Source organism: Periplaneta americana, chromosome 12 (genome assembly GCF_040183065.1).
Source record: "Periplaneta americana isolate PAMFEO1 chromosome 12, P.americana_PAMFEO1_priV1, whole genome shotgun sequence".
Classification (NCBI taxonomy): Eukaryota; Metazoa; Arthropoda; class Insecta; order Blattodea; family Blattidae; genus Periplaneta; species Periplaneta americana.
Genome location: NC_091128.1, coordinates 174022351 through 174049604, shown reverse-complemented (window position 1 = coordinate 174049604; position 27254 = coordinate 174022351). Strand labels below are relative to the sequence as shown.

The 27254-nt window shown below is 35.3% G+C and overlaps 1 protein-coding gene across 1 annotated transcript in view; it reads right to left on the bottom strand.

Annotated features, from left to right (window-relative positions):
- LOC138711212 (neuroglobin-like) overlaps positions 1-25249 on the bottom strand; it is a 186516-nt gene extending 161267 nt beyond the window's left edge. Inside the window, exon 1 of the mRNA XM_069842599.1 lies at positions 24979-25249. Within this exon, the coding sequence (XP_069698700.1) occupies positions 24979-25190 (212 nt within the window). The 5' untranslated portion in view covers positions 25191-25249. The remainder of the gene's footprint in view (positions 1-24978) is intronic.
- Positions 25250-27254: the final 2005 nt, after the last annotated feature.

Genomic DNA, 27254 nt, shown 5'->3' with positions numbered 1-27254 from the left:
AATATGGTATAGAAAGATGTAATTAATTCTGTTCCAAAATATGGTATAGAAAGATGTAATTAATTCTGTTCCAAAATATGATATAGAAAGACGTAATTAATTCTATTCCAAAATATGGTATAGAAAGATGTAATTAATTCTCTTCTAAAATATGATATAGAAAGATGTAATTAATTCTATTCCAAAATATGATATAGAAAGATGTAATTAATTCTCTTCCAAAATATGGTATAGAAAGATGTAATTAATTCTGTTCCAAAATATGATATAGAAAGATGTAATTAATTCTGTTCCAAAATATGGTATAGAAAGATGTAATTAATTCTGTTCCAAAATATGGTATAGAAAGATGTAATTAATTCTGTTCCAAAATATGATATAGAAAGACGTAATTAATTCTATTCCAAAATATGGTATAGAAAGATGTAATTAATTCTCTTCCAAAATATGATATAGAAAGATGTAATTAATTCTATTTCAAAATATGATATAGAAAGATGTAATTAATTCTGTTCCAAAATATGGTATAGAAAGATGTAATTAATTCTGTTCCAAAATATGATATAGAAAGATGTAATTAATTCTGTTCCAAAATATGGTATAGAAAGATGTAATTAATTCTATTCCAAAATATGGTATGGAAAGATGTAATTAATTCTGTTGCAAAATATGGTATGGAAAGATGTAATTAATTCTATTTCAAAATATGGTATAGAAAGATGTAATTAATTCTGTTCCAAAATATGGTATGGAAAGATGTAACTAATTCTATTCCAAAATATGGTGTGGAAAGATGTAATTAATTCTATTCCAAAATGTGGTATAGAAAGATGTAATTAATTCTATTCCAAAATATGGTATAGAAAGATGTAATTAATTCTGTTCCAAAATATGGTATAGAAAGATGCAATTAATTCTGTTCCAAAATATGGTATGGAAAGATGTAACTAATTCTATTCCAAAATATGGTGTGGAAAGATGTAATTAATTCTATTCCAAAATATGGTATAGAAGGATGTAATTAATTCTATATACATCTTATTACACAACTTTTAACACTATCACTTTGGAAAACGTATTATGTATCTTTGACGTGTTAAATTTTGTTACCTTGTTACCTGCTATTGGCCATCATCAGGGCTGGTTGCCTCGGGAGTGAGCGCACGCGTCCGGCGGAAGAGAGGGCGCGGGGAAACGAGACTCGAGCTTCGGCGGGCGTTGTGGTGCGGAGCGGGGCGAAGGGAAGAAGACTACGGCACGGAGCGGAGGGAGGTCAGGAAGCGCCTGGAAATGGATTGTTGTAGAGGTCCAGATGCTTCGCGACGCAGAACATTCTACACGATCGTGGTAAATAAATAACACCGTGAGTGCCGACGGGGGCCGGTTAGTCAGCTGCGAACGAGAGCTAGTTAGCCTTATCTTGGACAGCAGAGACGTATCCAGTGGATCTGAGTTCGACGTGCAGTGAACTTAAGTGAGTAACTGTGGCAGCGTCCAGGCGAGTGCGGCGTATCCGGAAGTCTTGGGTTCGAAGTGCAGTGAACTGTATTTGAAGGCTTGGGTTCGACGTGCAGTGAACTTGAGTCCGTAACTGTGGCAGCGTCCAGGCGAGTGCGGCGTATCCGGAAGTCTTGGGTTCGAAGTGCAGTGAACTGTATTTGAAGGCTTGGGTTCGACGTACAGTGAACTTGAGTGAGTGAGCTAGAAGAACTAGCCAAGGCGAACGAACTGTGAACTGAGAGTTTTGTTCTGTACATAGTGCTTTATGAACATTAGTTGAACTTAGGAGTACATTGTTGTTCTTCTCAATAATACACGTGTATTGTCATTGTCGCTGTGTGGAGTGCAATAACGACTACTGTGTTGCTGTGTTGAGTGGAATAAACATTGTCGACGTGTGTATGGTTAATGGTAGAAATAAAAGTCACATTGTTGTAAGAAAAGTTACTAATGATCAAGTAGCCGCGGTAGTGAACAATAAGAGCATTCCTTAATGTATAGTATATTTATTTATTTATTTATTTATTTATTATTTTTCATTTTTCATTTTTCATTTATTATTTTTTAATTTTAATTTTTAATTTTTAATTTTTTATTTTTTATTTTTATTTATTATTTTTATTCATTATTCATTATTCATTATTCTTTATTCCTTTGTTTCTTTGCTTTTTGTTTTTTTTTTGTTTTTCGTTTTTCTTTTATTATTTTTTATTTTTTATTTTTTAATTTTTAATATTTAATTTTTAATATTTAATTTTTAATTTTTAATTTTTAATTTTTAATTTTTAATTGTTATTTATTATTTTTATTCTTTATTCATTATTCATTATTCATTATTCATTATTCTTTATTCTTTATTCTTTTGTTCCCTTGTTTCTTTGTTTTTTCGTTTTTCGTTTTTCGTTTTTCGTTTTTCGTTTTTTAATTTTTAATTTTTAATTTTTTATTTTTTATTTTTAATTTTTAATTTTTAATTTTTAATTTTTAATTTTTAATTTTTAATTTTTAATTTTTAATTTTTAATTTTTAATTTTTAATTTTTAATTTTTTATTTTTTATTTTTTATTTTTTATTTTTTATTTTTTATTTTTTATTTTTTATTTTTTATTTTTTATTTTTTATTTTTTATTTTTTATTTTTTATTTTTTATTTTTTATTTTTTATTTTTTATTTTTTATTTTTTATTTTTTATTTTTTATTTTTTATTTTTTATTTTTTATTTTTTATTTTTTATTTTTTATTTTTTATTTTTTATTTTTTATTTTTTATTTTCTATTTTCTATTTTCTATTTTCTATTTTCTATTTTCTATTTTCTATTTTCTATTTTTTTATTTTTTTATTTTTTTATTTTTTATTTATTTATTTATTTATTTATTTATTTATTAGCACTGCAGTTTGAATACACATCCGGTGGCAGTGATATTATAAAATAAAATATCTCCTACAATAAAAACTACTACAATAATTACAAAAATTACTACAATAATTACGCAATAAAATTACAGTAATTACAGCAATAAAATAACATATAAAATAAACTTAAAATTAATTTATAAAGAAATATACAAATAAATAAGTGCAATAAACCTGAAGTAGATAATATAAGTGACTAGTTTTGACATTACTTTACAATTTAATTTCATTGAAAGATTTGTGTGAAGTGTTGCAGTAATGGAAGGCGTTCATTCATTTCAACTGAGAAATTTTGTTAATAGCAACATAGAAGTATATCACATGCCATAACATCGTAAAAAGAGAACCTGGCTTTCACAGAAAAACACGGTTATTAATATAGCTGCACCAGACACGAAAACTTTTTCCACATTTTTGCTTTAATGTCTCTTTTCACTACACCACTAAGTGCCACAGGTTGTTTATCTTTCTTAACCTAAATTTCTCGCAAGACAGTTTTATTCGTTTCTTAGCCAGTTTGGAGATGGATAAGACAGCTTTGGTCCTAACGAAACACTTGAGCATCAGTATTAGGAATCATTTCCTCCTTTCATCTCCACAGCCTTTTAAATCATGTAGAAATATCTTCATTCCACAGAAATCTCTTGTGACGTGTTGATCACAAATATTCCCATAATGTCACTTTTAATAACCGATTATTATTTATGCAATGATATTTAATGCTTCATATCTTACAAGAACCGAGACTTGTACCCTTCAGTCATCGACTGTAATTCAGTGAAATAAACTTCTAATATTTTAAACAAGTCTCTAAATTATTTTGTGGATCACTAGTCCATAATTATTGTTCAACTTCTCTATGGATACGATATAGTAGGCTAACACAGCCCATTATATCTTTGAGGGTCTAAAAACTTTTTTCTACGACTAGGGTATATTGAAATGAAGTTATTATGCAATGATCATTTGTATCGAAATGACGGTGCTTTAATCGAACTGCAATATCGAATAATTTGTCCATTTCCTCATTTTTACAACTTCCTCCATTATTTCCATTTCATCAAAATTGCTTGAATAAGACGTTATTCAATATTTTTTATATTTCAGTCAAAGTTAAAACTTACAAAAAGGAACTGTTATTTCATTGCTATGATTAAATTCATGTTAACAGAAAAAAATTAAAGTTCAATTACTGTGATATGTGTTTTTTTCTTCTTCTTTTTCTTATTACTTTTTACTCTGTTATTCAAAAAAATGTCTTAACATTAACTTATGTGGAATGCCCCCGAGCACGAATATGTAACTTACTCTTTCTGGGGTGCTAAAGAGTTCTTATACAAAAAATCAATATGTATCTTTGTTCTGGCAATAAAGTATTATTATTATTATTATTATTATTATTATTATTATTATTATTATTGTTGTTGTTGTTATTTATTTTCGTACCTGTAGGAACTGCAAATAAGAATCACTGGCATTATTTTGTTTCCCACTATCTAAAACCATATTCATACTTCCATATTGTCAATATAAAGACGTATGTATCTAAACATTAATTTGAATTTTTAATGATTTAATTAATTTTTGTCTAACCTTACTACATGTCGTAGAAAAACAGTTTATGTAACTCTCATATAATGGCTATTAAGACACTCGTGTCTCAATAGCTATCATTATATGATTGTTGTATAAATAACTATTATAGGCCCTAGGGCCAAAAAAAATAAGTAGTTTGTTTAACAATTTTTTACAAAAAAGCCGCCCTAAATGATTGGAATGACCTACCTGCAGCGGTCTTTGAGGGCTGTCCTTCCTTAAGGAGATTCAAGAATAATTTAAAAAGTTGTGTATAAAGTGCAAATTAAAATTAAGGTGACATTCAACATTTAATTTTTTAAGGTGACATGTATTTATCTAGCCTGACGAGTTTACTTCCTTGGTTTGAATTGTAAATTATTTAAAAATAGCGTGTAAGAGGGCCTTAGACTAGAAATGTTTAGTTTAAATGTAGTTCTGTTTATAAGTATGCATAAGGATGTAATTATTTGACTTATTTGAACTGTTGTATCAGTGAAGCGAGGTGAGTCAGTGAAGTTATGGTTTTACAGTGCAGTGAACAGTTCCGATCAGTGATAATTTATAGCGTCAATGAAATGTGTTCTATAGTGTCAGTGAAATGTGTTACAGAGTGTCAGTGAAATATGTGCTAAAGTGTCAGTGAAATGCGTCATAGTGCCACTACAGGGAGTGAGATGAGAGTAAAGTGAAAGACTATTGAAACTTATGTAGGACCTATACATAATTATGTAGGTTGTGTTGTAAAATTAGGTATTTTATTTTATGTCTTATTATTATTGTGTTAAATTTTATTGTGTATTCTTATTGTATTGTGTATAAAATTGTATATGTGTTGTAAATTGTATTGTGTATTGTAGATTTTATTGTGTATTGCTTATCATTTTATTGTGTATTGCTTATCATTTTATTGTGTATTGTTAATATTGTATATACCACCGCCACCGGGTGCTTGCCCACTTGCAGTGTAAATACATACATACACATACAAATAAGGGTTCGAATAGATCGGCCTACTAATCAATTCATAAAGAATAATCATTAAAACCAATTGTGTGACAATTTGAAAGGAAAAAGAAAACATTAAGTTAAATGATACGAAAACATAGGAAATCATTTACAATAAAAGCTTGTTCGGTACAAATGATCACTAATTATAGCTAAGATGATTTTAACACATGAAATCCTATGGCATCAATCGTTGCATCAGAAATTTTGAAATTTTAAATTACTTAATTCGATTTAAAGTTTCTCGTGGGATCGTGGCACGGGCACCGAACATGAGCCCAAAAACTGTCCAATGTGTGTTGTGGTATTGTGCTCCAAGATGCTGACAACAAGGCTCATTTGTTTTTCACGACACACCTCTTGTGGCTGTTGCTCATACATCTCGAAACGGATTGTGGGATCAAGAATGACACCCGTATCCGACACCCTTACTTATATTTAATTAGCAAAAACATATCTTCAGCTTGTTTTACTTTAATAACAACTCCAGAAGAATTTCGGTTTCAATAGGTCTCGACGTCATTTCCAACATAACAGAACATTGTTTATTAAATTCAGAGACTGGTAATTTAACAAGAAAGAAATAATATCATCATGCATGGCCTCCCTCAACGAATATTTTTTATTCTACGTAATCTTTTTTTTATAGTATACACATTCCGTACATACCAAAACAAAACACGCTAAACAAGACAAGCACCCGGTGGCAGTGGTATACACAATATTAACAATACACAATAAAATGATAAGCAATACACAATAAAATCTACAATACACAATACAATTTACAACACATATACAATTTTATACACAATACAATAAGAATACACAATGAAATTTAACACAATAATAATAAAACATAAAATAAAATACCTAATTTTACAACACAACCTACATAATTATGTATAGGTCCTACATAAGTTTCAATAGTCTTTCACTTTACTCTCATCTCATTCCCTGTAGTGGCACTATGACGCATTTCACTGACACTTTAGCACACATTTCACTGACACTATAGAACACATTTCATTGACGCTATAAATTATCACTGATCGGAACTGTTCACTGCACTGTAAAACCATAACTTCACTGACTCACCTCGCTTCACTGATACAACAGTTCAAATAAGTCAAATAATTACATCCTTATGCATACTTATAAACAGAACTACATTTAAACTAAACATTTCTAGTCTAAGGCCCTCTTACACGCTATTTTTAAATAATTTACAATTCAAACCAAGGAAGTAAACTCGTCAGGCTAGATAAATACATGTCACCTTAAAAAATTAAATGTTGAATGTCACCTTAATTTTAATTTTCACTTTATACACAACTTCAGCTTGTTTTACTTTAATAACAACACCAGAAGAATTTCGGTTTCAATAGGTCTCGACGTCATTTCCAACATAACAGAACATTGTTTATTAAATTCAGAGACTGGTAATTTAACAAGAAAGAAATAATATCATCATGCATGGCCTCCCTCAACGAATATATTTTATTCTACGTATTCTTTTTTTTTTTTTTCTAGTATACACATTCCGTACATACCAAAACAAAACACGCTAAACAAGACATACAAATAAAAAGCGAATTTCTAACTTGGAACTCTTATCAAAAAGTTTTAATTTATTCAATTACGGTCTAGACGTGCGCCACAAAATAATGTATGAACCTTTTGCGAAATTTCATATTTAAACCTCGGGGCACTTGCACCCTCGGCAGCAACCCCGCAGCCCTCGCTATAAACATCTTCATTTCGACTTCATACATGAAATTACTATATCAGATGCTTAGCAACAGCGTAAGGAGAAGGGAAGCCCTCTGTTTTTTCAGATAGAAGGAAACTTCCTCCCTTGAGTTTCAACGTTAGGGAGAACCTTGCCAATCAATAACAAGAAGGGTTGGGGTGTGCTTCTTACTGCCATAGGGCCTATACATTTTTGGCAGGATATTTCTACAACACGTTAACGTTTTTTGTTATCATCCTTTAGCCTAGGCCTGCTTGTAATGTAGTTAAGTTCAGTTTTCAAACACGTCATTTACAATTAAGTACTTTTCATTCAGGATGATGGATATTCTGATTGACACGCTTGGTATTTTTTACTTGGTTATTTAACGACGCTGTATCAACTTATTTACTTACTGACTTTTAAGGAACCCGCAGGTTCATTGCCGCCCTCACATAAGCCCGCCATTGGTCCCTATCCTGAGCAAGATTAATCCATTCTCTATCATCATATCCCACCTCCCTCAAATCCATTTTAATATTATCTTCCCATCTACGTCTCGGCCTCCCTAAAGGTCTTTTTCCCTCCGACCTCCCAACTAACACTCTATATGCATTTCTGGATTCGCCCATACGTGATACATGCCCTGTCCATCTCAAACGTCTGGATTTAATGTTCCTAATTATGTCAGATGAAGAATACAATGCGTGCAGTTCTGTGTTGTGTAACTTTCTCCATTCTCCTGTAACTTCATCCCTCTTAGCCCCAAATATTTTCCTTAGCACCTTATTCTCAAACACCCTTAATCTGTGTTCCTCTCTCAAAGTGAGAGTCCACTTACTTGAACGATTCGTAACAAGCTGTTTTTTACGGTGATGGGTTGTTAGCCCTTCGCCCAACCCCCAAGCTGGAGGACCACCCCTCATCGGCTGTCCGCGACTGCTTATTCAATATATTCACAGCTACCCTCCATATCTGGAGGCCGTCTCCTCGATTCGCAACCTGAGGACGCGCCATGCCGTGGGCTGTATCAACTACTGAGTTATTTAACGTCGATGGAATTGGTGATAGCGAGATGGTATTTGGCGAGTTGATGTCGAGGATTCGCTATAGAGTACCTGACATTCGTCTTAAGGTTGGAGAAAACCTCTGAAAAAACCAGCGCAGCGGGAATCGAACCCACGCCCGAGCGCAACTCCGGATCAGCAGGCAAAAACGCGCTACGCCGGTGGCTCGTGTGTGCTTAGTGATTACTTTCTATTTAATAGGCGGTATAGGATATTACATACATATTTCTTCAGTTGAATTTGTTTTGTTCAACTAACGTCCTGTAAGAGTATCCTGCCTCGATGTGTTCAGACCGTTTGAAATTTCAGTGGGAGGCTTCACTCTGTATGAAACACAGAGTATAGACGCCTTTGCAGCTCAGCTGGTAAATCGCTGGCTTACGGCTACCTCAGACCGAATTCAAAACCCGGCGATGGCGGGTTGTACAGGGACATCATTTTATTTTTACTTCATTTTTTATTGTACCTGAGTTTTTAAATCTACTTCACTCCCACCCCTTCTACTAATGAAGTTCAACCGTCCTGCACACAGATCCAAGACCGCATATACAGTCATAGTAGCCTTACGGTCATAGTAAACAGTACGTTCCAAAAATATGTTCGCGTTTTCCAGTGACGAAAAAACTTTCAATATTGAATCATTTTCGCACAGGTACTGTCGTCCATTTGCCTACGTCGTATCCTGGTTTCCCCCACCAGCTTTTATTCGCCAGCTAGTGGCTGGGCTGTCTTAGCTCTTTTCTGAGAACATTAATTTCTGTTAGGAATTGGACGTCTACGTAATATTATACAACTGTTTAAAATAACTTAAATAAAAGGGCCTCGTTAAGTAATTAACTGTCACGTGATTTCCTCCCTTTCTACGACCCTACGACATAACCACTTGGACGAACAGTAGATAGTATGTCTGAGTAATTTTATCTTTTCGGATCGGGCAGAAGTGAAGATTGAATTTACAGTACGTAAGGTACTCTTTTATAGAGTAGGTACAGAATTATTTCAACATGAGTTACTAGTACGAAGGACGAAACTGGTAATTGGGATTAGGTACAATAGTCTATAGTGCGATAATATGCACATTAGAACTGAAGCCTGTATCGAAATGAATGGCCACCATTTTCAAAAATGTGTTTAAATATCCATATTATGATTATTTTTCAATTTAACTTCATTCTCTATATTGTACGCTAATGTGCTGTAGACAGTATAATATACATTGCACAATGAATAGCCTATGTCCGCATGGACAGCTCAGTTCGTGAGTAAAAACACTCATTGTTAATACTGTACTGTATTTCGATTAAACAAAAACCTAATGAAAATTATCAAACTCAAAAGCGCGATATTTCCTAGTTTACGTAAATGGATGAACTACTCTTCTTCCCTCCTATACCTAGTAAAGTGATTTGGTTGTATATTACGCCAGTATCATCGAACTCCAGTCGTGGAAGGGGGTAGCAAACGGCGTTGATCTAGAGGTATAGCCAGGTTAATATTAAAAATTTTAGTAAAAATAAAATGATGTCCCTGTATTTGTGGTGGGCAGAGTTAAGGTTGCGTTCCTTGAAAACGTCGTGAAATCTTTTCCATCGCCAGCAATGGAAAAACTGCAAGCTGCTACTCTTTTAAACAATCCACCACTGCTTCTTCCCTCAGGTAGAACGAAACCAGATGTGCACTCTTGTCTAATGACAGTGATTTAGACCGACTGTAGAGATAACAAACAGTGAGAATGTCTGTTACAGAAGGGAAGACCCGAATTGAACGATAATGACTATTGCTTGGCAGCGCACTCTGACAGAAAGCGCGTGCTCCGTGCAGGAGTGACTCCGTCTCGGAAGTCAAGTCCGCAGATATTCTAAGCACTATCAAATACGCCTTTTCTGTATACTGCAATCCATAGGGATACGTCACGTTCATTTGGGAAGTAATTCATAGAGAAATTTTGAAGGAGTAAAAATGCTTGCAATTTTCCTTTAGATCAGCGGTCATCAGCACAGTGCACCCTCGAGCTAGCGTCTCTTACCCGCGGATATGACATTGCACTAGCGTGAATTCGTGGCTGGTGGCGGGTATGCTGTTTCCCTATCCCCTCTGCACGACGGATCATATTTTATTGCACTCCTTGCACTTTACCCATTTCAGCGAGTTCTGACGACCACTGCATTAGATACTTATTCAAATAATGATGTTGGTAATTATTTATTTACTAATTTACATACTTTCTTATTTAATTAGTTATTTATTTGCTTTCATTAATTTATTTACTCAATTATTTATTTACTTGTCGGCGTAGATAGCTTAGTCAGTATAGCGCTGGTCTTCTATCCTCGAGGTTGTGGGTTTAATCCCGGCCCAGGTCGATGGCATTTAAGTGTGTTTAAATGCGACAGGCTCACGTCAGTACATTTACTGGCATGTAAAAGAACTGCGGGACAAAATTCCGGCACACCGGCGACGCTGATATAACCTCTGCAGTTAGGAGTGTGCTTAAATAAACCATAATTTAATTTAATTTTATTTATTTATTTATTTATTTATTAATTTATTAATTTATTTATTTATAAATTAATTAATTAATTTATTTATTTATTAATTAATTAATTTATTTATTTATTTATTTATTACTTAATTTATTGATTGATTGATTGATTGATTTATTTATTTATTTATTTATTTATTTATTGATTGATTAATAAAATAAATAAATAAATAAATAAATAAATAATTTATTTATTTATTTATCCCAACGCTTCAAATGTTAGCTTTACTTTAATATAAAAATCATATCTTAGTCTGTGTTGCAGTATACACTATAATAGTCATTAGTGAATTTCATTAATTGAAAATATAATTTTTAATAGAAAGAAAACAGAAACATAGAGTAATTTTGGTTTATTTTAAAACTATTCGCTTTTTTATGTTTATTATCTGTCCACACAGAATTTCCTGCCTCCAATTTATTAATATTTAAAGTATTTTTTAACTTTTAACGTATTTTCATGTAAATGTTAGGACATTTTATTGATCTTTTTAGCTATTTTAGGTCATCAACAGCCTTAGAGACTTTAGACCCGATAGATGAAAACAGAGCGATTTCAAGTTGGATAGCTGGACTTTAGTGGGTGGGGGCAGGGATGGTAGCGACCTACCTGTCGTCCCATGTGCTTTATTTACTCAGTCATACTCATAAGGCAGGGAGAGGAGGTACTGTTCTGACAATAAAAACAGTCCCGTACACCTAGTTCAGTTTATCAGAAGAGAGGACAGGAGATAGCTAGTAGTCTAGTTTTGATCTGTGCATCTATGTGATTAGTCTAAGAATATATGCGATATTCTGTGACATAAAAGACATGCTAGCAGGGAAGAAGTCTACGGACACTGCTGGGGTAGCGAAGATAGATTTCAATGACTTAGTCTTTTTCGTTTTGCATTCATTACATCATCCACACCTGTGGAGTAACGGTTAGCGCGTCTGGCCGCGAAACCAGGTGGCCCGGGTTCGATTCCCGGTCGGGGCAAGTTACCTGGTTGAGGTTTTTTCCGGGCTTTTCCCCCCTCAACCCAATATGAACAAATGCTGGATAACTTTCGGTGCTGGACCCCGGACTTATTTCACTGGCATTATCATCTTCATCTCATTCACACGCTAAATCACGTAAGATGATAAAGCGTCGTAAAATAACCTACTAAAATAAATCCATTACATCATGTGATGTAGAGCGGAGCTTCTCCCAATAAAAACTTTGTCTTGCCGACTACCGAAGAAAGTTTAGTTTTGAGACCTTCAGAATGTGTGTTGTAGCAGGCTACATTGTAACAGTACCATGTATTGTACTTCATAAGTTGTGTATGCTGTGCAGAATTATTATGTATGTTGAGTAAGTATTGCACTTGTGCTTATGACAGAAGCCGAAAGGAAATGCATATTAATTAATCTTGAAAATTTCGCATGATAGGTTTTTTATTTTAATCTATGTAAAGATTAATTTTTTGGTCCCATAGAATTTTTCTCCTCTAACAATCATTTTATTTTAATGTTTGATAAATTAGTTGCCTTTTTTTGGAATGTCACTGTACAGTACCAGCAGACTGGACTGAACTTGGTTTCACGTACACATGTCTCTTCTTCTGCCGACTCCAACACAATGAAAAAGCTGCCTATAGTACGGACGTAGTAAACTTATTCTATCGGGTCCAAAATCTCGATGTCTGGTCATCAACATCCGCCCCGTAATGACTAATGACTAGAGCGGTGCAGACGGAGCACATGACAGACAGAATGGCATCATAGCAAGGGTTCCGACGTTACTCGGCGTGTTCCCTGTGTACAAGCGACGGTCAGGTACACGATGTGTTGACGTACAGACGACACAATAGAAATGACACAGTTCCCTAACGTTTCTACAATTAATTTCCTACAGATACTTTAGTAAGATTTCAAAATTACAAAACTAATTAACCATTTCATCCTAAACAAATAATATACTGTATACATGTATGATTTCATACAGAACGCAAACAAAATCACTGTTTATTTGTAACGGGTTCATGATATTCTATTCGCAAAAGCACTTGAAAAATTGTTTTTTTTTGTTTTTCCTTTTCTTTACAATGAGTGTGATTTATTAATGCACATGTGATACGTTATCAGATTTCTTCCAAATATTGTTACAATTCACAAAAAATGACATTTGTACGTTATTAACAGAAAACGATTTTCGTCTACCTGATAGCATGGCCTTATATATGGAGAAGAATCTTTCTACGTCTGTTGAGACAACTGGGGCATACGTAAAATCCTGTAAAACATTTTTTTCAACTTCTGTTAGTTCTTCAAAGGAATCCTTATCTCCAGAAATACTGTCACTAATCTTTCAGAGTTTATAATATCCACCATTTTTTTCAACTTATTTGTTATTTTCGCAGATATTATTTTACCAATTTTATCGTCTACTTGAGTCACTTCCTTCCAGATATTTCGCAGTAGGGAAATCTGATCAACCAGTTTTGTACCAGACTTTTCTAAAGCTGTTATACAATCAGGAATAAACACATAATTCGATTCAATGTATTCCAATTTGTTTTATGCTTTAATCAATCAAAAATATCACCATATTCGGAATTAAGTCTCAAACTTTGCCGAACGAATTTGCTCCGCTTAGACATCGTAACACTAGAACCGAACTGTTGTTCCTTCAGTACTGACGTTTGCTTCTGTACCTACTGCTTGCAGCTATCCTGTGTACTGCAGAGTCAGACCTCTGTGGGTACACAAGGTGATTTTACAACCCTTGCCCTGTTGCCGGTGTGTCGAACAACTGCTCCCTTTGCACTGCTCTACTAATGACCAACTCGTAGAAGTCAATTTATCCGGTAATAATGCCATGCTACGATTTTGTCGTAATTTAAAATCAATTATCCTCGACGGGCTTCGAACACACGAACCTCAGATCCATGGCAACCACAAGGCCACCGAGGACGAGTCAATGTTCCAAATACCGCCCTTGCAATTCTTAAAGTATAGGCACTGGAAAGAGAGAGTGAATTGCATACGATTAAAACTAAACAAAAATGATTGTACAAACATCGCTTCGTTATTGAGGTATGGCAGCACAACATGGCAACACAGGTGGCGATCAATTTCATGTTGAAGTTTGCCGATAAGCTATTAATGTTTGACTATAATTATATGTGTACAAAACAAATTTTCATTAACGTTTTCGATACTTGTGTATCATCTTCAGATGTGAAGTTAGATTAATATGATGAAAACCTTGCCTATTAGATGGAACTTAATGTTGTAATTTTCGGGTCATATTAGTGTGGTTGCTTGGACTTAACTTAGGTTGATCTATGATATACATGCTATGTTAGGTTAAATCACTGCGAGTCATATGATATGATCTAAAATATAAAATAAAACTGTTTAAGAATTGTAACCACTATTAGCGTAGTTATTGAAATGTGAACACTTTGTATAAACACTTTAAAAGTTTAAATCACAGTTTTATTTTTATATATTTTTAATATATTTTAGATCATATCACATGACTTGCAGTGATTTAAATCAGCAAATACAGCCAACACATGTTCAAAGTGATTTAAACTTTTAAAGTGTTTATACAAAGTGTTCCCATTTCAATAACTACACTAATAGTGGTTACAATTCTTAAACAGTTTTATTTTATATTTTAGATCATATCACATGACTTGCAGTGATTTAAATCGGCAAATACAGCCAACACATGTTCAAAGTGATCTAAATTTTTAAAGCGTTTATACAAAGTGTTCACATTTCAATAACTACGCTAATAGTGGTTACAATTCTTAAACAGTTTTATTTTATATTTTAGATCATATCACATGACTTGCAGTGATTTAAATCGGCAAATACAGCCAACACATGTTCAAAGTGATTTAAACTTTTAAAGTGTTTATACAAAGTGTTCACATTTCAATAACTACGCTAATAGTGGTTACAATTCTTAAACAGTTTTATTTTATATTTTAGATCATATCACATGACTCGCAGTGATTTAACCTAACATAGCATGTATATCATATAAGTTAAGTCCAAGCGATCACACTAATATGACACGAAAATTACCACATTAAGTTCTATCTAATAGGCAAGGTTTTCATCATATTAATCTAACTTCACATCTGAAGATGATACACAAGTATCGAAAACGTTAATGAAAATTTATTTATTTTATGATAAGCAAAGTTGGTTTTGTACACATATAATTATAGTCAAACAGGTGGCGATATTCTACTGGATGAGCATCCGTTGTTTCAGTCAGCCAGCAGGTCTGCATTGTACTGTACATTACACGCGTAAACAGGCATTCAAACAGAAGACGCCTACACTGCTCTGGTGAGTATAATGGGGAATGCACTACTTCAGGATTAACTGGTGTACAGTTCTCGTGTACGAAGATGGACTGGTGTACTCTTAAAAACACAATACACAGAGTCAAATGTGACTTCTTGTTGTAGCGACTAATCCAGTCACTCGTGATAAATATATTTTAGAATCAGACACGTTAAAAATAAAAAGGGTAGACAAAGAGACACGACTAAAACTTAAGAAAACTGGAGCTGAAATGGATAGTAAAAGCTAATTATACAGTCTGAGCCGTTTGGGTATGGATAATATTAATTTATTATTATAAAGCTATTATGATAGTAGGAAAAATTTCTTCCTTGTTATATTATGGTTAAAATATAGGAGTTTCCATGACAATCAACAATGCATACTCTGAAAGGACAAATGAAAATCGCAGATGATTAAATCAACAACAAATAAACAGAGGGCACAATGTGTTCTTTGGTATGCTAAATTTGAGAGTGTTGAAAGGGTTCAAAGGGAATTTCGACGTGAGTACGGTGTGCGTAATGTACCTAAAAACGATTCCATAATGTTGTGGTATCGAATATTTGTAAAAATAGTTCCGTGTTAAAAAAAAAAAAAAAAAACATGCAGGAGGTCGCAGGTAAAACCCAGTACGAGAAGCAATTATCTCTTGGCTTGGTCCCCAAACTCCCCAGATCTAACCCCTCCTGACTTTTTCGTGTGGGGTTTCGTTAAAGACATCGTTCAATTTTGCTGTTTCACTCGTCATGATTTCTACAGCGATTGTCAAATGTTTACCCATGAATTTCGTACTGCAGGAGGCCAAGGACGTGCTGGCCAATGAAATATATTAAGTTTTTTATAGTATTCTGCCCAAGTGCAGATCTTTCACTGCAAACCCAGCATTTTCCAGTCTTTCATATTTTCTGCCTTCCTCTTTGTCTCCTCATATGATCCATATATATCTTAATGTTGTCTATCATCTGATATCTTCTTCTGCCCCGAACTCTTCTCCCGTTCACCATTCCTTCCAGTGCATCCTTCAGTAGCCAGTTTCTTCTCATCCAGTGTCCCAGCCAATTTCTTTTTCTCCTGATCAGTTTCAGCATCATTCTTTCTTCACTCACTCTTTCCAACACAGCTTCGTTTCTTATTCTGTCGGTCCATTTCACACGTTCCATCCTTCTCCATATCCACATTTGAAATGCTTCTAGTCGTTTCTCTTCATTTCGTCCTAATGTCCTGTTTCTGCCCCATATAATGCTACACTCCACAGAAAGCACTTCATTAGTCTCTTCCTTAGTTCTTTCTCCAGCAACTCAAATATCTTATTTAATAGTAATATAGGCCTAATATAATGCTATCTTATTTTATATATTTTTTATTTATTATTTTGAAATATTCTTATTCAAATATCATGCGATTTCTCATCTCTCTTTGAATAATCCGTTCGCGCTACACTCTAGTGCAGCCGTGGCGAGAACGTGACTCGCGAGACATTGTGGCTCGCAGTGATAGCTGTGCATTTCGCTTGCTTCTAACCTCCGCCAACCTGGGCCTCTCACTCACTGGAGTCAAACTCCGTTTCATTTGTATTTGTCTCTGAACTGCGAGTGGCATATGTCTCTCTTGAAACCATGTACGAAAGTTCCAAGTAGGATGGGAGGACGCATTTTTTTGTTTTCAATATGATGAGAATATTAAATGTATGATTTGTTCACAAGTATTACGAGGAAAACGGTTGTATAACATAAAACGACATTGTACTACATGTTACCGATGAAACATTAAAAGGTTAAGTGTTATTGTTGTTGTTATCATCATCATCACCATCATCATCATCATCATCATCATCTCTGTACGTCGACCCTTTTTCAGCAGATGTACGAATAATGTGGTTAGCTCTTCAATTTGAACTCACTGATTTACTATGTGATGTCAAATGAAAGCTAGATGTAAGGACTTGACAAACGTTGAACTTTCAAATCTTTGCCAAAAAATAAATATCCGAAGCTTCGTTCTTTCGCTTGCTCTGTTGAAGCCAAGTTCGCTACAACTTACGTTTGTGAAAAATTATTTTCAACAATGAAAATAGTAAAAACCAAATTTAGATCACGACTGACAGACAAATACCTTCGTGATCAACTACGACTGGCAGTAAGTGACATAATCCCTGCTTTTGAAACTTTGTCGCAGAGACATTCTGAAGACAGTTAATTTTAGGTTGTGATATTGTTCATTCGTTGTTCATTTCTTTCTTCGTTACACGTACTAAACATTAGTTTGTAGCCTTGTACTGTATAAAATTATATTTAAGTGCTTGACGTAAGGAAAATGAAAATCCGTTAATAGGTCAGACGGTTGCTTCACTTCCCCTTCGGGTATCCGCCTCCCTCCATAGGTGCTATGCACGTTGCAGGTTACACAGTGGCTCGGCGCACGATTACATTTTCGCCACCACTGCTCTAGTGGATTATCGACAAAATGAGAACTCTTCTAATATGACGCATTATAATGTAACATTATACTCCTTGTTGAAGGAGAGATGTCAATAGAGAAAGAACAATGTGCATCACATATACAGACCAATTTCAAATTTATTTGACTATTATATGTGTATGCAATAAAAGAATTGTTTTCATATAAATAGTCCTACTAATCATAATAATAATTTATTTAATCTGACAGGATTAAGGCCATAAGGCCTTCTCTTCCATCCTACCAGATAGCACATATAAATACAAAAAAGAAATACAAACGCTGATGAAAATGATACAAATTAAGTTAAAGCCCTATAGAGGGTCAACAGAGTCAAAAGTACATTATAGAGCTCTCATCGAGCTAATACAACGAAAAGAAAGAAAACAGAGATAGCAATGATGATATTGATAACTGACAATAATAATAATAATAATAATAATAATAATAATAATAATAATGATAATAATAATAATAATAATAATAATGATAATAATAATAATAATAATAATAGTAGCAATAATAATAATAATAATAATAATAATAATAATAATAATAATAAATACATTACATATTAATTTTCAATTTTACAACAGCATAGTTACAATATTTACTATATGTCATGGGTTAAGGTGAAGTTGCGCAACCTGACGTGTTCAACAAACAATTCCACGAACTAGAATGTGATTTTTTAATTTAAATTTGAATTTTGATATTGTCCGACAGTCTCTGACGTGGTCAGGGAGAGAATTCCAGAGGCGTGGAATAGATATGCTGAAAGATGATGAGTAGAAGGATGTTCTGTGCAGAGGAATAGAGAGAAGGTACATGTTCCGGGTTCGAGGTAGTGAAAGGTAAACAAAACGAGTTGCTAGGTAAGAGGGTGTGGAGGTGTGGATGATTTTAAATAATAATAAGAGAGAGTTGAAGAATCTTCTTTCTTTAAGTGGACTCCAAGACAACAATTCTAGTGACGGTGTTACATGATCGAATTTTCTATTGTTACAAAAGAAACGAACGCAGGTATTGTGAACACGCTGTAGTCTATGGGCAAGATCAGTATTTAGATTCGTGAATAAAGAATCGCAATAATCGAAGTGTATATGTACATCTGAGGAGAATATTGCTAAGCTTCTATGTAAGATGATTTACCGCGTACACTTTATGACGAATCATAAAGAAGACGGAGATACTTACACTGTATTTATTATGGAGAGAATTTATACTACGTAACGAACTGAAAAATCGGACAAAATTGGAGCGAACATATGAATACGTCACATAGCAGAAACCACATTCTAAAGATGATATCGCGTTATGCTACCTTTTAAAGCAGTGGCCGGCAGATGCTGCAGTTGTGACGTAAGAGCCAGTCAGATCGCAAGAGCTTGGGAGAGCGAGCAGTTGAGTCGTATTAATGTTAGCACACACCAGCGCAGTGGCGTCAGTGCAGCAGTAGAACGGGACTGTTGAAAACAAAAAGGATCTATCTACATTTTATAGAAGATTTCCCCAGGCAAGATTCCCTCGATTGCATAGATTTGCTGCTAGGATGTTGAGCATATTCGGATCTACGTATGTATGTGAACAGTTCTTTTCTTGTATGAAGATCTGCAAACCACACCATAGAAACCACCTGTCTGATCTGAACTTGAAACATATTCTTCGCTTGTGTGTTAGCCAGGCTATGACTCCAAATATTGCAAAAATAGTACGCGAGAAAAGAGGAAAAAAATCTCGACAAAGCGTTTAGCTTGGGCACGGTAGTGACACAAAGTGATGGTGTGTTTCAAAAGTTGAAATATACTTTGCATACTACTCACCAAGATAGGGCCTATATAGTTTAATCTGTATATTATGTAGAAAAATGTGCGTTAAAAACACTTGAACTGTTTTCAAGTTTCCGAGTAGATAAAGTGTTGCAGTACTGCTTAAAGTATTTATTTATATGTTTGTATGTTTATAGCAGTTTCGGAATTTCATTTATATATGCAAACGCTTCTGCAAGTGGCTGTATTATGAGTTTCATATTATTGTAAGTACATTAAATTTGATTACAAACCAAAATATTTTGTTACATTGATTTATCAAGTTTGTACAGTTTTGTTTTCGTACAAATGTATTGTAATTGTGCTGTTCCCATACTATCTCAGAAGAATGGATCGCGCTCTGTCAGTGCATAGACGCCGCACCACCACTGTTCAGTTAAGTCTCCTCTCCACGCTGTGCTCAGTATGTAGAGATTGCCGAGCAAAGAGCAAGGCGGCTACGTCGTATGACGTCACAGAGCACGGAACATGCCGGTCACTGTTTTAAAGGAACGTAGAAAAAAATGGAGCGACCGATATTGAATAATGGGGATGGCGACCCATATCGCGTGTTTAACATACACACACACACACACACGCACGCACGCCGTCAGCATAGGTCCACAAAGCGAAGTGCAAATAATGTGCTGTTTATTTAACTACTAGTATTAATAAATTATTGAACAGAGTGTAAATATAAATCGTGTATTTCGTTTACCCTCACCGCACACAGGTTGAAGTGGTACAGTCCGAGGCGATCCTTAGGTAATTAATTTATATTTTAAAGACAGTATTTTCCCTGAGTTCAAAAATGGTATTACAAATCTGTGAATAAAAGACCGAGTATTCCCTGAAGGACGAGTTCATCTCGTGGACCAAACATGCAATACAAATGGAGCAAAAATTAGTATTTTACCACAGTCTAGTATATACAGTCGCGAAGCTTGGGGTGATTTTTTGCATTTCTCGCGATAGTTGCTAGCCGCTTGGAGCGCTGTGTGTACTAGGAACAATAGACTGTGTCACTGCCATCGTGATCTAATACAGGCCGTAAGGCAGACCATGTGACTCGCTTAATCCGATCACGAAGGGCGGCGTTTCAACCATATAAATTAATTAGAATGCATAAAGAGTAACATATATTTCTCTAAAATGTAGTGTAATTGGATTAATAAAATTTAAAACAATGATTAGGAGACACTTCAGACTTAATTCCTTGAGAGTTAAGGTGTAGGCCTAATATTATTTTTGGTGTGAAAATTACGTTGTTCGTATGTGTAATACCTGCCTTTATTTCGATTAAATATTGCGAAATTCTTGTACCTTTATTTATGTACGATTCGATAATTTTCAGTTGCACCGCACGAATATTTAGATATGTTGAAATTATAGGTTATGTTTACTGTCCCAGTTGCCCCTTTCTCTCTAATTTTAGTGGTCTCCAATGCCCTGCCATTCATATGGAAATATTATAGGTTATGTTTACTATATTTAACTTATATTCCTAAATTCGCAATTATATATTATAATTAAGCATAATGTCATGTATGGTACTCCGCACATTCAATTTGTCTATATTTTAATACTACAATTGAGTACTGAATTATTGTATTTATCTACTACCTAAGAGACGAAGTAACAATCGTACGTACACTAATTTCATAAGAGTGATATGATAAATTTTCTGTCTTTATCAAGGAAGGTAGATGTGCTATATTAAAATCACAATATAAATTCTTTTTTATTAAACCTCAAAATAGCTTCCATTCTAAACTTAAAATTTGCATGCGAAAAGATTATGTTAACATGTAAAATTCTCTTCACATTAAAATAACACAGTTTTGTAATTATTTCTGCAACTTATGGACACATTACACTAAATAAAACTTAGCTATGATACGCAATAAAGTTATAATATAATTCACTGAGCTCCATACACTGAAATAGAAAACCCGAACATATATTACGGCCTGGTCTAGATCGAAAAGGCATTGACTGTGCCGTTTTTCGCATTGTTGTGAAAAGTTGTGTAAACTGTGAAATGTTTGTTATCGGTTGTAATAAATGTAAATGGCTAAAATACAATAATTTAAGTAATAATATGGGACAAGGAGACGTTTGTTGCACTATAAATTCTAAGAAAAAGAGGTCAGAGTTATCCTTCCAAAAGATCCAGGAAGGTGAGTTTATGAAAATAATATATAAACCTTATGTATTTCTTATTTCAATAGTGGAAGTAAGGTGTTAATTTTTCAAAAGAACACGATATCAAAAGTACAATACATTTTTTCGTCTGCTATGGAAAGGTCTGTGATGAGGCGATAGTAGCGATCCTGGTGGCTAGCAACTATCTATGGATGCATATTTCAACTGTCTAGAATAATTTCGAGGGAAAAATTGCTCCGGAGCCGGGTATCGAACCCGGGACCTTTGGTTTAACGTACCAACGCTCTACCACTGAGCTACCCGGGAACTCTAACCGACACTGTCTATGTTTGCATATTTAGTAAGTATTGAGCTTCGCAACTGTATATACTGAACTGTGATTTTACAGTAGACCAAAATAATAAAAACGGATTATTTTCTTTCTATAGCTGCATGTACACTTCCGAAGGCTATGGTGCTGAGTACTTACAAGCAAAAGTGGCATATGTTTAATTCAGTGTCGTCATGGTGACTTTTTCCTTGTCCATACGTCATTCATTTTTTTCCTTTGAAATATATCTCACTTTCTCTACCCCTACGGCCATACTTTAATGGATGCTTTCATGTTAAAGAAATACATTGCTTTACTTTTAATTGTAAAATAAGGTTGATTTAAAGAAGAACTCATGACGTTGTCAGAGTAGTGCACAATCGTCTTTATGAATCCTGCAGCGTGTATCCACAGTTCTAGGGTGGTTTTTCAACCATTCTATTATAACAATATGGTTCTGGAGTCCATGGACATCAAAGAAGATGTACTATATTAGGAACAGCAAGAGATGATAATATAAGATCAGTACAAATTTCCGTGTAAAAATATAGTTTTCCAAGTAGCTACAAAACTTAGGCACTCATATTTCGTCCCCATACGATTCGCTTTAAAAAAAAAAAAAAAAAAAAAAAAAAAAAAAATTGGTTCCCACATGCCTTGCTATCCTTAATTACGATGAAATTCACTGTAGTGTAACCAGCGAATAGGGATTATAAAGAATGGACACTGAGCGAATTTTCCTGTGTTTTGTTTCTCTGTGCGCCAGCGGGTAGTTCCACTTTCAAGCGCTAGAGGTAGTGTAATCGAGCATACGCTAAGATAATAATTAAGAATAGAATTAAGGCACAGGATCCAAACATCGCCTACCTTATTGCATAATCCAGTAACGCTTTGCTTCAAATAAATTCAAGTTAACAGCTTTTCCTTATTTCTCAGTGACAAACTAGTTGTAATAATAATATTTTATATTTCAGATATCATAAATTATATTATAAAATAATATAATATATTATAAAATTAAGTATCGAATTCGATTAATATTTGTATATAATATAATATAAGTATATGGTTTTACTTCTCGTAAGAGTTTTGTTTTTCCATTTTCAGCGCTATCAAATCATTACATATTTTAATTGTTGTTGGGGTCAACGTCTGAACTTTCATTGTAAAGGAACTCTAGAGTCTAGACATTACAGTTAATGAAGGATTTATTATTTTATGGATCCAATTTATTTTATTTGAGTACATAATGTACCTAGATGTATTAATATTGTATGTGTTATATTTCCGCTGTGTCGACTGCTAGCTGGTGTGATGTCAGCGCCAACTCTAGGGAGAAAGCAGAATCTGACGCTTTAGCTGGCTTGAAGGTCATTGAAATCAGTCCGGCTACATCAAAGGTACCGACGCGAAGTGTCCATTCTTTATAATCCCTATTCGCTGGTGTAACCACATAGACATACACATCGCAGTCCTCTTTTCCCTGAATTAAACTGTAGATTGAGGGAGGCAGGATACCACACCTCTGAACATCTGAACTGGACTTGATTCAACTCCCAGTAAGGGTGAGACAAAGTAAAATTTGCAGTAGGTAAGAACAGTGCTATAGCCAAGATTTTCTCGAGACACTGCCATTTCTACGATCATAGCTTCACGATTTCATAATAATTACTGCCATGGATGCGGAAACAAATGAACGTCATATCACATTATTTCCAAGACATCGAGGCTAAACTAGCGCTGGGATATTCTTCGTATTCTGTTTGTACGCCTTCAACTGTTTAGAGCTATCTCCTCAGTCATACCAACATAACTTTGGTGACTTTACGAAAGTTTCACGCTAGTGTACTCTCACGCTATGCCTTGTGTATAAGAATCTGTGACAGGTTAGGTTAGGTTAGTGAGGTTAGTTTAGGATTTCCTTGTGCCTTGCATATACGAATCTGCGACAGGTTAGGTTACGTTTGTTTATGCTTTTATTATGCCTTGCATATACGAATTTGTGAGAGGTTAGGTTAGTTTAGGCTTTTATTATCCCTTGTATATACGTACAGGTTAGGTTAGTTTAGGCTTTTCTAATGTCTTGCATATACGAATCTGTGACATGTTAGGTTATTCTAGGTTCTTTTTATGCCTTGCATATACGAATTTCTGTAGGTTAGGTTAGGTTAGGTTAGGCTTTTATTATGCCTTGGATATACGAATCCCCGACAGGTTAGGTTAGTTTAGGTTTTAATTATGCCTTGCGTGTAGGTGGTGATTTTTTTGTTTTGTGATGTTGTCAGTAATAAGGTGTAATGGCGGATTTTCACTCTCGAAATCAGGAGAAGTAAGTTAGAGCTATTTTCACCGAGATCGATTACTGCTTAACCACATAGAACCTTAACAGTAATTGTGCTCCTGAAACGGGGGATCGCTCATAGTTTGAAATTTTTTGCATTAAAGTCGATTATTTTTTCTGGACTAAAAATGGTATTATAAATCTATTAATAAAAGAAGAGTATTTTTATAAAAGACTAGTATTTCCCCACGACCAAAAACCCAATACAACTGGAGTAAAAATTAGTATTTTATACCGTGAACTAAAATAATAAAGACAGAATTTTTTTCTCTCGAATATAATATTAGCGGGATGTACACTTCCGAAGGCTACGGTGCCGATTTCTTTCGAGCAAGAATGGCATACGTTATGTTTAATTTATTTTCTAGTTGCGATAAAGTTCACGAAAGTGTAATCATATGGACAGATACATTGCAGTCCTCTTCCCACTGAAATAAACAGCAGATTTGAGGAGGAAGGATACACAGATGTGAACATCTCAAGTGGACAGGACTCGACTCCCAGTGAGGGTAAGACCAAGTAGAATTTGTGGTAGGTAAGAACAGTGTTGTAGCTGTGATTTTCTCGAGACACTACCTTTTCTGATTTCATAATCGTTAATATCACCGACGCAGGAACAAATGAACATCATCATAAATTCGCAATAGATGGGTTACTCCTGAACCACATGGAGCGCCGGCAACCAAGTTGGGCTCCTGAACGGGGGACTGGGCCACTTACTTGATGAACATGTAGACTCCCGTGGGCTCCATGGCGCGGCTGATTCCCTTCCAAGACGCCATCATGCTGTATTTCTGCTTCGCCGTGAGCGGCAGACGGGGGTCCGGTGGCGCCGGGGCAGGGGGCTCGGGCTCCCCTCCGCGGCGCCCCTTGGCGCCCTCGCCGCCCCCGTCACGTTGCACCAGCACCAACTTGCCCAACTCACAGCCCATCGCATGCCGCCCCGACGTTCACATGACGGCTGCACTGCGAGCACTGAGCGGGCCGTCCGTAGTCCAGGGCCGGGCGGCGTCTGCGCCGACTTGCTGGTCGATAGCGGCGCTCTCTGCCGCCCAGAACCTCCCGACGACGACGCGACTTTATCAGAGTCGGATGCTGGATAGATAATCTATTCCTTCATCATATCTATCGACGTCTCCAGCAGTCTCTGTCTTCCTGAACCACGGTCCTTCGCTGCGTCACGTAATCCGTCTCATGTGTCTTCCTGCTCCTACCCGCTCGTAGGATCCGGGACGTGATTTGTTTCTACAGTCTTTTTTTTTATTATTCATGTGCTGCACGTGTCCGTCCGATATTCAATTCGTGTTTTTTTTTCAGTCATTTCAATTGCCATGGTGATATCAACTTTCATTTTTTTTTTTTTCCCCCTCTCTTCGTGCTATTCCAGCTTTTGCTCCCCAAAATATTCATTCCTAACATAACGAATTTAGTTTCTCTCTTTCTCATTTAAAAGAAGTAATTACAACTGCAACAATGGATTTAAAATTTTTCATTATACGAAGTGTAGCGAGAGTTATTGTAATGCTTCGAGAAATCGATTTCGACGCTTTTGTGTAAATAAATATTTTCTGCTTCGTACCTATACGTTTTTGCACGATCGTGTTTTTTGTCGTATTTACAGCTATTGTTGGTAGGCCTTGAAAGTTAGAATTCCCACACAGAAACTTGTTGCTAGGGAAACCATTCTCATAACATAAAACTATACTGAAATAGACCCATTACAGTGCACTTATTGTTACTTAGCTACCATGACAGTGCAGTTTGCGAAGGCTTTGGAATGATATTCCTGTAAATTTTCAATGCAAAATGCATTGTATTTACAATTTTAAAATTATGATCGTGCAAAAAATGTTGTACAATACAGGTTTGTGAAGTGCATTACAAAATCTCGGAAATAAACCCGCTCTGCTTGTTTTTCAAACTTTTCCTCGATTTTGTAAAAAGCACTTCCCAACCTTGTATCGTAATATAGGAGGGGGATCCAGGAAATAACGACCGTTCGCGCATACCCGCCGCGCAGCTGACTCCCCTTCCTTGTTTGAAGGTCAACTGGCTTTCTTAACATGTGTTCTCATAATGTTGTGAGTACTGGTTGCAACAAGTCGCCATTGTGCATTTTATGTTACTTCAAAATGAACGACGTGATTGATAATCCCGCCGACTGTGAGGTGAGGAGTGTGATTCGATTTTTGAATGCCCGACATTTGAAACCTGCAGAAATTTACAGGCAATTGAAAGAAGTGTATGGTGATACTGTAATGGATGAAATAAATGTGAGAAAATGGTGCGAAATGTTCAACAATAGGCGAACAAATGTCCACGATGAAACTCGACCCGGATGTCCATCACTCATCACAGAAGACCTGAAGACTAAAGTGAACGACAGAATCTTGCAAGACAGGCGCACATCACTCGACGAATTGCATATTGCCTTTCCTGACATTTCTCGTTCTTTGCTTGGTGAAATTGTGTCACAACATCTTGGCTACCACAAAATCTGTGCACGATGGGTTTCACGGCAACTGAGTGACCAACACAAAACTCAGAGAATGGCCTCAGCATTGACATTCTTGATGCGATATCACACAGATGGAGACGCCTTTCTTGATCAAATTGTGACTGGTGATGAGGCCTGGGTGTCTCACAACACCCCAGAGACCAAGCGCCAATCACGTCAGTGGCACCATCCCTCATCACCCAAGAAACCGAGAAAATTCAAACAGACTCTCTCAACACAAAAAGTCATGGCTACTGTCTTTTGGGATCGCAAAGGTGTTCTTTTGCTGGATTTCATGCCAAAAGGCACTACGATCAATGCAAATCGTTATTGTGCGACTTTACGAAAACTACGGCGAGCCATCCAAAACAAGAGGCGAGGAATGCTTTCGAGAGGAGTTGTGCTTCTTCACGACAACGCCCGCCCGCCCTCACACTGCTGCTTCAACTCGAGAATTGCTGGATCAATTCGGTTGGGAAATCTTTGATCATCCGCCCTA